This window comes from Eublepharis macularius, chromosome 8, assembly GCF_028583425.1.
Source record: "Eublepharis macularius isolate TG4126 chromosome 8, MPM_Emac_v1.0, whole genome shotgun sequence".
NCBI classification, from domain to species: Eukaryota; Metazoa; Chordata; class Lepidosauria; order Squamata; family Eublepharidae; genus Eublepharis; species Eublepharis macularius.
Genome location: NC_072797.1, coordinates 11204470 through 11219658, shown reverse-complemented (window position 1 = coordinate 11219658; position 15189 = coordinate 11204470). Strand labels below are relative to the sequence as shown.

The 15189-nt window shown below is 43.4% G+C and overlaps 2 protein-coding genes across 3 annotated transcripts in view; both read left to right on the top strand.

Moving 5' to 3' along the window:
* The window catches only part of PSTPIP2 (proline-serine-threonine phosphatase interacting protein 2), a 46010-nt gene extending 43147 nt beyond the window's left edge, over window positions 1–2863 (top strand). For both annotated transcript variants that reach the window (XR_008597519.1, XM_054986740.1), the window contains one exon: window positions 1280–2863. The gene's annotated coding sequence lies outside the window, so the exon portion shown is untranslated. The remainder of the gene's footprint in view (window positions 1–1279) is intronic.
* A 3382-nt stretch (window positions 2864–6245) lies between these two features.
* EPG5 (ectopic P-granules 5 autophagy tethering factor) overlaps window positions 6246–15189 on the top strand; it is an 86070-nt gene continuing 77126 nt past the window's right edge. Inside the window, exons 1-2 of the mRNA XM_054986445.1 lie at window positions 6246–6337; window positions 12331–13239. Coding sequence (XP_054842420.1) covers window positions 6281–6337; window positions 12331–13239 — 966 coding nt within the window. The 5' untranslated portion in view covers window positions 6246–6280. The remainder of the gene's footprint in view (window positions 6338–12330; window positions 13240–15189) is intronic.

The following is a 15189-nucleotide window of genomic DNA, read 5'->3' as shown; positions in this document are numbered from 1 at the left end:
TATATACAATACCTGACCCAATATTCAGCCTCCGTGAGGCTACAGTAGTAAAGGTCCTGTCATTCATCCTAATTACTTGCAATGAACTGACAGGAAGCAAAGCCTTAAATGATAATGTGAGAAGATCACAGGGAGAAGTATTCTCTGAAAGCCAAGCTACAAGTGACACCTGACACAGGTTGGACACTTGTCAGCTTCCCTCAAGTTTTGATGGGAAATGTAGGCATCCTGGTTTTACAGCTTGGCTCTTCATTACAGCTGCAAGACCGGGATGCCTACATTTCCCATCAAAACTTGAGGGAAGCTGACAAGTGTTCAATCTGTGTCAGGCGTCACTTGTAGCTTGGCTCTCAGACTTCACTCCCAAATTTCCAGGAATTTCACAGTCTGGAGCTGATAAAAATGGCAATACTCAGGCGCGTGAGGCACCCGGATCAAGCCTGAAAAATCACCAGGAGCTCCGGACCACGAACATCCAGCTTTGCTTTGGCCCCGAGTTGTTTGGAAAAAGAATCTGAGGCTTGGGTCGCCAGCTCCACGTGGAGAAACTCCTGGAGATTTGGGGGGGGGGGGGTGGTGGAGCCTGGACAAGGCAGGATTTGGGGAGTGGAAGAGCCTCAGCAGGGTACAATGCCCTAGAGCCCACCCTCCAAAGCAGCCATTTTCTCCAGGGAAACTGATCTCTATGGCCCGGAGATCAGTTATAATTCCAGGAGATCTCCATCCATCACCTGGAGACCGGTAACCCTAATCTAGGCGGTTTTCACAATTTGCTTATACCAGCCTCTCCACCCCTTTCTGGTTAAAGATACCGACTGTTGTTTGAGGGCTCCCAAAACCCTGAAACTGGTCCAAGCAGCAACCAGTTAGATCTCTGGCAAGGAAATGGGAAGATACGCATTTTACACACACACACGTCATTTTTCATTTAGAGGTTGTGAAAGAATCTTGGTGGGAGGATTTTGCAAAAAGTGTCCAATCTAGGGTTGCCAGGTCCAGCTTGGGAAATTCCTGGAGATTTGGGGGGCGGAGCCTGAAGAGGGTAGAATTTGAGGAGGGGAGGGGCCTCAGTGGGGTATAATTCCATAGAGTTTACCTTTCAAAGCAGCCATTTTGTCCAGGGGAACTGATCTCTGTTGCCTGGAGATCAGTTGTAATTCCGGAAGATCTCCAGGCCCTGCCTGGAGGCTGGCAAGCCTACCAATGCCCTTTGGGAGAATTGTAGCTCTTCAATTTCCTGTTATACTTTATTAATTCCATTATTTTTTTTATTTCCTAGACCTGAAGCCTTTTTGTTCAACTTTACCTCCATGAGGGGAAAAGACAAAGAGTGGGCTGAATAACGTTATCGAAACCTGAGGTTTCCCTATAAATGTGATTTCTCTCTGGCCGGACTCAATCTCTGTATTATAACTATAACGGGACAGTTTTCGCTTGATGAAGGATATGTGCAAAGCAGAAGAGTGACAGAATACCACAGACTGTGAATTTTGAATTTTTTAAAAAAAATTCTAAAAGGAGGGGAACCTGATTGAGCAATTACTAGTGGAGTATGGTCAAGTCTGGAGTTCGAAATCCCAGGCTGAAATTCCTGCCTAGCTATGAACCTGACTGTATGGTCTCTGGTGAAATCATATGCCTAGCCTACCTCACAGGGTTGCTGTGAGGATGAAATTGAGGTACACCCCCCCTACCCTATGTATATTGTCCTGAGCTCTTTGAAGGAAGTGAAGAATATACCTGGTACAACTACAGAATCTGGGACCAGGAGTAGACAATCTTCTTAGCCCACGCGCAGAAAGAAAACGCAACATCTGCCTGTGAAGTTCTTGATTGTGTGGACAAAAAACATGGGGGAGAAACGGGTTTTACTTGGCCAGACACACTTAATGCAAGGCAAACGGCTGCACATCGCCAGGGTTTACCTTGGCCTCGGCCGGTGGCTGTACAGGCCTTGGAAGGAATGGTCAGCATAAGCCGCACCTGTTTCTATCTGCTGCATTTAGGGTTGCCAATTCCAGGTTAAGAAATTCCTGGAGATTTGGGGAAAGAGCAAGGGGAGGGCAAGGCTTAGGGAGAGACCTCAGTGGGGTAGAATGCCATAGAGTTCAGCCTCCCAAGCAACCATTTTCTCCAGGGGAACAGATCTTTGGAGATACAGTTGTAGTTCCAGGAGTTCTCCAGGCCCCACTTGAAACTTGGCAACCTTTCCTGCACTGCTGGCCACAGCAGTGCAGCCACACCCTGGTTGCTTGATCAGAGATCTGGCCTCAGATGCCAAGCAAAAGGGTCTGGTGTGCCACTGTCAGCCTGCATGCCAGGGGTCGCTTATCCCAGAACTGGGGGAAATCGCGCTGCGATGGCTTTGTTGTGGGGTGTCGGCGCAAATTCAAAGCAAAAGTGCTGTGCCAAGGGCATAAACATTAAACAAAATAACAACTTGTAAATCATTGGAATGAAACTGTCTCGTACTAACACCGGTCTTTGTTCTTTCCAAGTCAGTATTGCCTAATCAGAATTGAAGTTGGGATTTCCCATATGCTAAGCAGCTGCTCGACCATTGATCTGGCCCCCCCCTTCCCCGTTCAAGGGCCTACATGCAGAAATGAGGTGCACACATTAAAACTTAGGAGCTGGGAAAGGGCAACAGATGGGAATCTTCCCCTTGTCACTTGGTCTCACTGGCTGACTTAATTTTTCTCTTTAGCTGTTTGATCTGTTTGTACGATTCCATGCAGGAAAGCAATGGATTTGCTTTCTTGACTAGAGATGTTCAATAAAGTGTTAATGAAGTCTGCAAAACTCTTTCTGGTATTTAGTAGTTCAATATGCATATTTTAAATAAAGCACATTGTATTGTTTAAGTCAACCCTTGTTACAACAGCCTTTTAAGGTTTGGCTTGTATTATTTTTATCCTCCTTGCAGCTGAGGCTCTAGAGTCCCCTTCATTGGATGCATGAAAAGTATCCTCATTTGACAGATTTGTATACATGGGCATAAGGGGAAAATAGTAGCCAGTACAATTGGAGGACCACACAGTGCAATGGTATATTCTGTGATATTTCTTTAGAGGCCTCACATTTATGCATCTCAAAGACTGGCAGATTGATTGTAGCTTAAACTTCCAAGGGATCACACCTCATCAGATGCAAGAAGTGACACTCCGTAGACTCATATATATGCAGTAAGGAGGCAATATTAGGAGCAGTGGGTTTAAGTTGTTTAGGGAATTTGTTGCCTCTCCAGAGAACTGCTTGAGCCCATGACATGCAACAGGTATGTAAAGGTCAAGATATAATACAAGATAAGTACTGTAACCATTCTTGTCTGTTTGAATTTTCTTTATTTAAACTAAAAACTATACACCATAACATAATAAACAATAAACAGAGAATAAAAAACCTACACAGTTCTAAACATGACACACTAACAATACATATCTATAAAATTAAGAGGAAAGGGAAAAAGAAAACAAACACACCTAAATTACACTACAAGTTGAGTTCCGATTTTCTCCACAAGTATATATTATTTCTAGAGTCCTACTTATTCTAAGTTAGTCACACACCCCTCTTTTTTCTATTGTTCCTCTTTCTTAATCCATAAATCCAGATGTCAACAAATCCTTGTTATCCATTTCATGCAAAAAGTCTATTAACAGTTTCCATTCAGTCAAGAAGTTAACTAACGTCCTTTCTCTAATGCAGTAAGTTTTGCCATTGACGCAAACTCCAAAACTTTTGTCAACCATTCCTCCACTGTAGGCAATGTTGTAGTTTTCCACTTTGGTGCATAAAGTACTCTTGCCACTGTAATAAAGTATAAAAACAGTGTTCTAAAGCTTTTTTCCAACTGGCTGTCCATTATTCCCAACAGACAAGTCTCTGGTTTCAGCTGAAGTTTAATCTTCAAAATTTTCTGAATCGATGATTGTCTCTGCAACCAAAAACTCTTTGCTTTCGTACATGTCCACCACATATGAAAAAATGTCCCTTCTTGTTTGGCACATTTCCAACATACATTTGATGCCCCCTTATACATTCTAGCCATTTTTTCCGGAGTCATATACCAACGATACATCATTTTGTAAAAATGTTCTTTAATACTGGAGCTTAATGTAAATTTCAGCCCTCTTGTCCACATATTTTCCCATTGCTCCATTAATATATCATGTCCACAATTTTTTGCCCATTTAATCATACGGTACTATAACCATTCTTAACAGCTGTAATGGCATATTTTATTTTTACTTATTTCTTTTACAAAATTTACCTTGCAGCTCCTTAAAGACTAATGTTATTGTAATACTATAACAACAATAACTGTGCTTATATACCGCTCTTCTAGACAGATTAGTGCCCCACCCAGAGAGGTGAGCAAAGTGTTGTTATTATCCCCACAATACAGCTGGGAAGCTGGAGCTGAGAGGAGGGGCTTACCCAAGCCTACCTAATGAGCTCATGGCAGCAGTGGGATTCGAACCAGCAGAGTGCTGTTTTACAACCCAACCACTATAACAACAAAAACATCATAACAACACTGTTTATATACTGCCCTTCAGGGCAGATTAGTGCCACACTCGGAGAGGTGAACGAAGTCAGTGTAATTATTATCCCCACAATACAGTGTTGTTATTTCCCCCACAATACAGCTGGGGAGCTGGGCTAAGAGGAGTGGCTTACCCATGGCCACCTGCTGAGCTCATGGCAGTAGGAGTCAAACCAGCAGAGTGCTGATTCTCATCCCAATCACTTAACCACGGTGCTACAGTGCTAAAACTTGTGTTGAATTTGTATCATTTTAAATCCTACAATACCCAGCCAATGAAAGAAGAGGGCCAGAATGGGCCCCAGGAATTGTACTAGACGGAAGAGGTTCACAACAGAAATAGTGACAGAATGCTAGCAGTTGTTGCTTACAATTTACAGCTAGTTTTGCTTCATCCAGCTTGACAAATGCAGTTGCCAACTCCCCATATACAAGATGGCTGAGTGCACTAGCTTAAATATCTGCCATATCTTTGTTTTCTTTGCCACAGACTAGCAGTACTACCTCACTGGGAGATAAAAACAGCAGCCATTCATAGCCACAGAAATAGGTAACTAGCAAGATTGTGTGGATTTGGTAATATAGAACTTGGAGTGTGGGAGGAAAGGAGACCATAATCCCTGGTAAGCTCTAATTGGATCATGTCAAGCTTTTGAAAATGTTCTAAATCCAGCCACTTCATGCTTCAAGCATCACTTTTAAAGTTCTTTTGTGCAATATTCAGTGCCTTTACAGTCATCAACAGCAGAGCATCCTTGGTGAATTGTATGTCCATAAGTTTCTAGAGGGAAGCGGAAAGGGTATAAATTCTATCTTGGGTTGCCAACCTCCAGGTGGTGGCTGGAGATTTCTCAGGATTACAGTTGATCTCCAGGCTAGAGAGATCAGGCCCCCTGGAGAAAATGCTGATCTGGAGGGTGGACGCTGTGGCCTTATAATCAACTGAGCTCCCTGCCTTCCCCATGCTCCACCCCCCAAATCTCCAGGAATTTCTCAACCTGGAGTTGACAACCCTAGCAGCTTCAATACCTGGCACTTACCTCTTTTTTGGAAGATGGGAGAAAAACACTACTGTGGACAATAAAAACAAACAGGGACATCTGGCATCTTTTTATATACGGACTAGAGTTGCCAACCTCCAGGTGCGGTCTAGAGATTGTCCCAAATTACAACTGCTCTCCGGGGGACAAGAGATCATTTCCCCTGGAGCAATTGGCTCCCTTGGAGGATGGACTGTATGGCATTATACCCTGCTGTGGTGGTCCCTCCCTTTAAGCCTTCACCCCAAATCTCCAGGAATTTCCCAATTTGGAGTTGGCAAGCCTAAAAGCCCACTTCTTCAGCTCCAAGAAGTGGATCTTCCCTATGCAGTGATTTTATGTAGGAGAGGTTTTTTGGGTTTATTTTTTGGAAGGGGGGGGTACTCATCAAGTTGGGGGGCCAAGAAAGGCAGGAAGTGCACAGTGGAGTCTGTGGGGCGACATCTGCCGCCCTCGGCCGCCTTCTCCTCCAAGTAATGCCAATTTCCCAGCGCAGTCGTTCCCACGCCGGACGCCAGGGGTCGCTGCCACGCGCCCAGCGCTGGAAGTTTCGACCCTCCTCGCCTGCCGTAGCCTCCCGCCCGCCTGCGCTTGGGATTGGCGGAGAGGGCAGATGCGGAAGGAGCCCAGTCATGTGACCCGCCGCTCTCCGGGCAGGAGCCAAAACAAGCGCCGCCGGAGGAGGGGCGGCATGGCCGAGGCGGTGAGGCCCCGCAGCCGGGCCAGGAGCAGCCGGGCCAGGGCCAAGGTGAGCGGGGGGGGGGGGGTCCCCGAGGGCCAGGCCGCAGGCCCGCCCGCTCAGGGGGTTGCCAACCCCCTGGAGGGAAAAAGGGTCCTGGCCCTTTAAGAGCGCCTGACAGGGATTCGAGTTCACCGGGGATGTTATTCTCCCCCCCCATGCCATGAAAAGCTTCACCTGCCTATTTTCACACCTGAACCCTCTATTGTTGTTGTTATTATAATGAATGCTGCTATTGTTATCATTATTATTAATGTTGCAATTAATGTGCATAGATCAGAGGAGTTAGCCGTGTTAGTCTGTAGGTGGAAAATAGTAAAGAATCCAGTAGCACCTTTAAGACCAACCAACTGTATGTAAGCTTTTGAGAGCCACAGCTGTCTTCAACATTATAATTAATGTTCTGTTGTTGTTGTTATCCCCTTTTATTCCAGGATATGAGGCTGGTGGCACCTTAGAGAGCAACAAGATTTTTAGCGAGTAAGTTTTCGAGAGTCAGAGCTCCCTTCTTCTGACTCTCAAAAGCTGACACCCTGAAAATCTTGTGGGTCTCTAAGGTGCCGCTGGACTCTGTTCTACCGTAGACCAACATATCTAGCTGCCTGTCCTCAAAGAAGGCACCACATTCAGCCTCATGGAGTGGAAATCTCTCAACCTCATGAAAACACTTCTGTGGTTGCAAACTGGTATTATCTTGATGCCTGAAGTAGGGAGCTCTGACTCTCGAAAGCTTACACCCAGAAAATCTTGAGGATCTCTTAAGTTACCACTGGACCCAAATCCTGCTATTCTACTGCAGACCAACACAGCTACCCACCTAAATTATCCCTTGTTGTTGTTACTGCTGCTGCTGCTACTACTACTTTCCTGTTATTATTATCATTATTATTTTCTCTTCTTATTGCAGAATTCGATGCCAGTGGCATCTTAGAAACCATCAAGATTGTCAGAGTATAAGCTTTTAAGAGTCAGAGCTGTTTTTCTTCAATTTATCTGAGGAAGGGGAGCTCTTGCTCTTGAATGCTTATATCCTGAAAATCTTGTTGGTCTCTAAGGTGCCAAATAAGGTATTCAAATCTCGCTGTTCTACAGCAGACCAACACAGTTACCCTCCTAAATTACCCTCCTCCTTGTTGTTGTCGTTACTCCTCCTCCTCTCCTATCATCATCATCATCCCTTTTTATTGCTGGCTTTGAGGCCAGTGGCCCCACAGAGAACAACAAGATTTTCAGGGAATAAGATTTTGAAAGTCAGAGCTGCTGTTCTTTGGATTATCCAAAGAAGTGAGCTCTGACTCACAAAAGCTTACACCCTGAAAATCTTGATGGTTTCTAAAATGCCACTGGTTACAAAATCCTGCTGTTTTGGCTGCTTGTTGTTAGTTCACACAGCACATGCCTTGTGCTAGGCGTTGTGCAGGGCATGAAAAGAAGGCCTTATCATCTCTGTTACCTAGATAAGGCGAAGAGTTAGCTATGATAAATAAACGTAGCCTCACCCTCAAGAGGCAGTCTCTGCTTTAGGCCTTGACAAATTTTAAGAAGCATGTTTTTTAATTAATTTGATACTCCAGTTTCTCTTAGTTTTATTGTTGTGTGAAAAAGCCCAATTTAATTGAATATTAGAGGCGGTACGGAAAGCAACTCTGATCAAGAAATTGAATGGTGTAAATTAAACATGGAAACGAGCAATGACCAGAACATTTAATTTTGTGCCGCACTACAGAACATTGTTTTGATGCAAATGATAAACAAGCCGTGTATTTTCACAGAGGAAAAATATTATGTGGCACAATGAATTTTCTGGGTGCTAGGGGATGCAGCGCCTGGAATTTGTTCAGCTTTGGAATACAAGATAGCAGGGAATGGTCATTATTCTTGTTACCTGTTGTGTGAACTTAGAGCCCTGCTGTGTGAACTTCGAGCCAAGTTGAGCAAACGTTTCAGCCTGAGTGCCGTATCTGATTCTCTGCCTGTTTCGAGAGCTCTGTATGGAATACTAAGAAAGCAACAACAAAAAAAATCTCACGTAACCTTACTAATGAACTTAATATATCCAATCTAATACAAATCTTCTTTATTAACAATTCATAAATGCTTTAAATACCACAGTGGGACCCCAATAGAAATTCCTCTGTTGCTTCTCTCCCAGTTGGAACTACAGTTCACACAAGTGCTACAACACAAGGGACCTCTAAACATTCGATCATCAATAATAAAGTGCTGGTGCAAAAAGTGCTATTATAATTACATATCTTATTGCACATATATCCTAAAGTGCAAACGCATAAGTAGCACCATACGAGCACAAGTCCTTTGAATAGGTGTATTAGGTCCTGATTACAAGGTATCCAAGTAGTGAGGAAAGATCCAAATGATGCAAGTTCATACAGTGCAGACAACTCCAGGTGGCTGTGAATAATTCCAAAATGATGAATAATACTCCTGTGATGGGTTGTCTAGATCCTGGGTAATCCCGTTTCAAATTTCATCTTTTTCAAAGAGTACACCGACGCTAGAGATAAATATAATAGTTACCAAAAGTAAGCTCTATACCACATACTCTTTGAAAAAGATGACTGACTGCTGCAGGAAACGGGGAACTAGAGGGGCTTTTGGTCCTATAGATCAGAACAAGGTTTTAAATACTCTTGCGTCCATTTCTCCATAGTGAGCCCTCATTTCTGAATTTTTATTTATTTTTAATTAGGTTTTTTCACTTAGATAAGCAGTTGAAAAGAAAGAAGAAGGGCAAGGCAATAAGAGAAAAAGAGAAAAGGCTAAGAAAAAGAAAAAAAGCAAAGCAAAGATCAAAAAAGAGTAATCATATCTATTATGGTCCACTTACAACACTGTTCAGTACAGTTTTAAACAACATAATTACGTCCTTTTACATTCTTGGCAAGTTCTGAATTTTTATTTAAGCAACCCCTGATGGGCATGAAGTTCAAGCTAGGCACAGCTACCACGGTACTAACTGGCACACCTTTCTTCTTACCCAGTGAGCTCGTGTCCTAGTATCACAAGGAGATATATAATCAAGTGAAGTTCTAACAATACTTGAATAATAAATTGCGTTCTGGCCGTGCGGGTGTTCCTTACACAATTGCATAAGCCAAAAAGTCGGTTCTTTGCTCTGCAGGAGTGACAATATACATTTTGGGCTCCTGGGGAAAATGACAAAGGGGGAAGGAGGAATGGGAGAGGCCAGGGCGGACAAATGCAGAGATGTGTAAATAGGCCATGTTTCAGCTGGAAAGATAACTAGGGGCTTAAGCAAAAGGTTTTATGGAGGAGGCGGCCTTTGAGATAAAGATGAATGATGGAGAAAACGGAAGAATTTTTGAACAGGAGACATTGAGTCTCAGTTAACAACCAGTTGTGTCAGAGGACTACTTGGATGGCAGGTGGCAGGCGCGGGAGAACTCTTTCTGGCTTTGTAACTCCAGTTTGTTCAATTTAGCTTGGTGTCTTCTCTCTCCCATATTACCTCCTTGTTAACATCGTCTGCGCTCTGAAATAGTTTTGGGGATGGGAGTAAAAGAGGGCATGTATGAAACAACCTTGAATGTTTGTCCTTTTCCTCATGCTTCTGTCTACCCATCTTCTGGTTCTCATTTTAAATTGTTTTTTTATTAAGAGCTTTATATAGAAAAAATAAATAAACAAAGATAACAACTACACAGAAAATAGCAAAACAAAGAATGACCACTAGCGAACAGAAAAATAACAAATATAAGAAAACAATATAAACAATATTCCACATATAAGCTAACAATGAGGCTTCCGATTTTCTCTGCAACAAATACAAGCATAATGCTAAAATTTTCTCTCTAGAGTGATTCCGCACACATTGGATAATGCACTTCCAATCCTCTTTATAGATCATTTGGAATGGATTTTTTTGTGCGCGGAACAAATAATCCACCTCAAACGATTGATAAAGTGCATTGAAAGTGCATTATCCAATGAGTGCGGAATCAGCCTATGTTACTAAGAAAAGCTGTCTTTTTTCTAATATCCAAATTCCTTATTCCACAAACCCACAAATTGTCAAATCATTGTTACATATTTCATACAAAAAGTCTATATGGGGCTTCCAGTCAATAAGAAACGAACTTATCATCGTTTCAATGAAGTAAGTTTTGCCGTGGTTGCAAATTCCAACACCTTCACCAACCATTCCTCTGTTGTAGGCAGTGTTGGAATCTTACAGTTTTCAGCATATAATAATCTTGCTGCTGTTGTCACATATGAAAACAAAGTTCTGTGACTTCCCATTTTAAACTATTCAGGTAGCTCGGGCTGCCTTCCTTCTTTACCTAAGCTCTTTTAACCTATAGAAGAGAAAAGAAAATGATGAGAGTCAGATGCAGTCTGAGGACTGCCGCTTTCTGCGTTATGTTGTATGGAGGATTAAAAGCCCCTTCCCCTTGGTCTCTGCTTTCACTTCCATAAGCCTGTCTCTATGGACCTGGGGGCTGGCAGCTTCTTCTTCGTTTAAAGAAAAGAAGGCTTGGTTTCTTAGGAGTCAGATTGCATCCACCTAAGTTCTGTGTTGAAGTGGCAAGATGACATATGAAGGGCTCTCTGCTTCTGAAGACTTTATTTGCAGCTTAACAGGAGGGGAAAAATCAGGCTTACCATTCTGAGGGTCTGTTTGAGACAGCATGATGTGAGACATTAGTTAACCTCAATACTTTGGTATAACGTGACTTTCACATGGCATTTCCTTTGACTCTTGGCTTACATTCAGAGTGTTGGTTCCTTATCTTGAAAATAAAGCTTTCGTTTCTTGGTGAAGTGTCCCGTGAAGAAATGCCAAACACTTCTGTAAATTGGGTTGGCGTTGCATATTTAAACAAATTAATTTGTTCTCGGTATTTCAAGATCCAGTTAATGTGTGCAGAATGCGTGGTATCATTGGCTGCAATTTTACTTTCACAGACCTCCTGTTTGCCTGTTTTTGAGATGGATGGGCTTTGCATGACAGCGCTGTTTTCACTCAGCATCAATATTGTCTCCTTAATTTACTTGCAAACCCATGAAATAGTAAGACCTGCTAATGAAAAAATCTGATAAGATGGGTAGCAATGTTAGTCTGTCTGTGGCAGTAGAAAAGAGCAGGAGTCCAGTAGTACCTATAAAGCTAACAACATTTGTGGTGGGTATGAGCTTTCGTGCTTCACAGTTCACTTCTTCAGATACACCTTTTCTGAAGAAGTGATCTGTGACTCATGAAAGCTTATACCCTACCACAAATTTTCTTAGTCTTATAGGTGCTACTGGACTCTTGTTCTTTTCTACTGATGTTTTTGAAGAATGGAAGAAATGATGTCTGGGTGAGCTCTCTTGCACTTTGCAACCTACAAAAGCTTACGCTTTGCAACCCACAAAGGCTCTTAGTCCATACAAGTTTTCTGGCCTGCCTGACCATAATATCTTCTTGTTGTTTTTTAAATTTTTGGCCTAAGGGGGTGGGGACCATCTTTTCCGGACAACTTTCTTACCTGGTCACCTGTGGGGGATAAATCTTACTTGTTCCAGCTGACTAGACAAGATGCCGTTTTCAAATCTGCATTTGTTTAGCAGTGCAACAGCCCCTAACATCTATAAATAAACAGCCTATATTTACATATAAATTTACGTGGTAATTATTCCACAGAAAAATTCAGCATTGCAAAGCTTTCTGGGAAATTTTATGTTTTCACCCCGTATCACTGGTTAGCTCATAGAAGCAACAACAAACTGCACAACCGCAGGCTGAAATTCTAAGCTTGCTCATGAGTCTCAGTGAAATTAACGGAACTTAGTTTGGCTAAGCCCGTAAGTCTGTTTGTACCTATTAGATCTGCATTCTGAACTCTGATCCTAACCTTGCTGATTTGGTGGGAGACCAGGTGTTGCCATTGGACTGAATTCATTAGCGTGCAAAGACTGCAAGCTCAGGTTTGTTCAGTTCTAGTACCTTAGCGTTACTTTTTTATTCTTCTTTCTGCTAGGAGAAAAAGAAAAAATGTGAAGAGGAGGAGAAAGCAGAGCCTGAAGCCTTTCTTCGCAGCGCAGCTCGAAATGAGAAAGGATCTTCTCAATCCACCGATGCCCAGGAGGAATGCCCTGCGGAGGCCAGGCTCAAGAATGAAACTAATGAGAGAGAAAATGTGAATGAGGCATATAATGTTCCTCTGAGTTCGTCAGCCCCGGAAAATGAAGGATCCCCAGGTAATACTCAGACACAGCTTCCACTGCCGGCGGAAGAATGCGGAGTAAAGACTTTGCAGAAGGAGGCTGTTGCAGAGAGATCGACCAGTTCGCAGTATTCTCCCGAAGCATCCCTTGGGGGAACAGCAACTTGTGGCCTAACAGAAAGCAGTATTCCTTGTGCGCCTTTACCAGTTGCAGCTGCGCAGGACCAAGAGACAGAGAACGCACAAAATCCTATAGTTAAAGATCCTGTTGTCTGTTCATCAGAGGAAACTCTCGTCTCTGTCTCGGCCCGTAACAAGGACATCAAAGAAAGTGTCGGGGCCTCTAGTTTCAAGGGGCTATATCCTGATCTAGCATTAGAGTTATCCCGAGAGAGACTGCCGGTGCTTTCCCTCAAACCGCACCTCCCTAAAGAGAGGCTGTATCCGGTGATTCCAGCGGAACCAGAGCTGGTGCCTTTTACTAAAGAGCAACTGAAGATCTTTGAGCCGTATTCCTGGCTGGAGAATGTCGATGGCTACGTGGAGGAGTTTGAGAGCGTCGCGCACCAAGACAGGCATGAGTTCTACGAGCTGCTACTGAACTACTGGCGCTGCCGGAAGCAGCTGCTGCTGGCAGAGGCAAAACTACAGACCCTGTCCTCAGATTGCCAAAGCGTCAAAGATCGTCTGTGGACTTTTAAGGACGAGCAGCAGTCTGTCCAGGTGGAGTAATGGAAATAACTTTCTAAGAACTGTATTGATTTTCTCCTGAGATGCAATTTTGGCTTCCAGTGCTGGTTCCCAAGATACTTTGGCTTGAATCCAAGTCAGAGTATCAGAGGAGCCATGCCACCACTTGTGCTGGGGTAAACCTTCTGCTACGCAGCACTTTCCTCCAGTGCTCGGAGCTTCCGTTCACACAGGACTGGCATCTTTCAAGAAGCGGAAAAGCATCTAGCACCAGTGGAAAGTGCTATGACTGCTCTACAATGACAATGAAGGCGGAAGCAAGACTTTAGGATCCTGAGCTTCGATTATAGCTCCCGAATTAGATGTATTTTATTGCTCGTGTTTCTTATTAGGGAGAAATGAGATGTGTGGGTTTTTAACAAGTTGGATCCAGGTTCCTTGGACCCAGCTTGGTTTCTCCACAGCCTCACACAGCTGCGGGGAACGGCTGTTAAAAAATATAGGAGAGCCCAAATGGGCTCGGAACGCCGCTGCGGGGGGAGGAAGGGCTTCTTCCTTTCCGGCAAAGCGGTTTTTCCTGCAGGGAAATAGCACTGGGGGAGTTATTTCCCTGTTCTTCCTACTCCACTTGGAGTATTCTATGAATGTGAAACGGCAAAAATGGGGGAACAACTCCCCCCTGGTGCTATTTCGGTGTGAGAAAATGGCTTTGCGGGGAAGGCAGGAGCAATGGGGTTCCGAGCCCATTTGGACTCGCGTTTATTTTTTAACAGCTGTTCCCTGCAGTTGCTGTGTGGCTGGGAGAACCCAAGCTGGGTCCGAGGAACCTGGAGAAAATATAGGGGTCAAGTTACAAAGTAAAATAAAAATATTCCAAGGAAGTGTTTATTGTGCATGTACACAAGGTTGTCGTTAAAAGCAAGTTAAAAACATAGGGCCTAAATTACAGGCTGCATGCATATGGTAGTAACTAAAACATTCGCCATAGACAGATGATGCTACAGTCCAATGACTGACACAAAGACAGACCAGACGCATTTCGGCCCTCAGGCCTTCCTCAGTGGTCAATCGTACAATATTTATGTTAAACAAACACACCTGTACATTTAGAAACCATGCGCTCAATGCTCTTGTCTAAAATGCAGAAAGAGAAAAGGGGAAAGAAAAAAAATGTTTTTAGTGTTGGCAACCACTATACTCTAGAAACGTTTTTTTAAAAAAAATATTTCTAGAGTATATATTTAACAAAAATATTGCAGAATTGACCACGGAGGGCCGAAATGCGTCTGGCCTGTCTTTGGGTCGGTCATTGGACAATAGCGTCGTCTGTCTACGGAGAATGTTTTAGTTACTTTTAACATACACATGCACCCTTTAATTTAGGTCTTAACATTTTTAACTTGTTTTCAACTACAACCTTGTGTGCATTAGTAATAAACACTTATTTGGAATATTTTTTACTTCGTTTGTAACTTGACCCCTGTCTTTTCCCCAGCCTTGTTTGGGTTGAGTCTGTGGGGGCTTCCCCACACCCTCTTTTCTTTTTCATTGTCCGAGGAACCTGGATCCAACTTGTTAAAAACCCACACATCTCATTTCGCCCTAACAAGAACCACAAGTAATAAAATACATCAAATTAGGGAGCTATAATCAAAGCGCAGGATCCCGAAGTCTTGCTTTTGCCTTCTTTGTCTCTGCCTCAGGCCCAACCCATTAAAAACCTGCACATCTAGTTTGGCACTAAGCCTGTTGTTGTTGTTAGTTTAGAAAGAAAGAAATCTGCCCCCTCTGTAGCTCCCCAGCCTCCGAGAGCATTTCACTTATTTGCTGATCTCTGCAGGGCTCGGTTCTGCAAAAATCTTGCCTTCAGCAGGAGATGGTCGCATTACGAGCAAACAATGACGGAATTTGCTGCTGACAGCAAGTTTCGTTTTTGCTTTATCTGCTTCTGCCCAAGGACAGATGCCTGCCCTAGAATGTTGC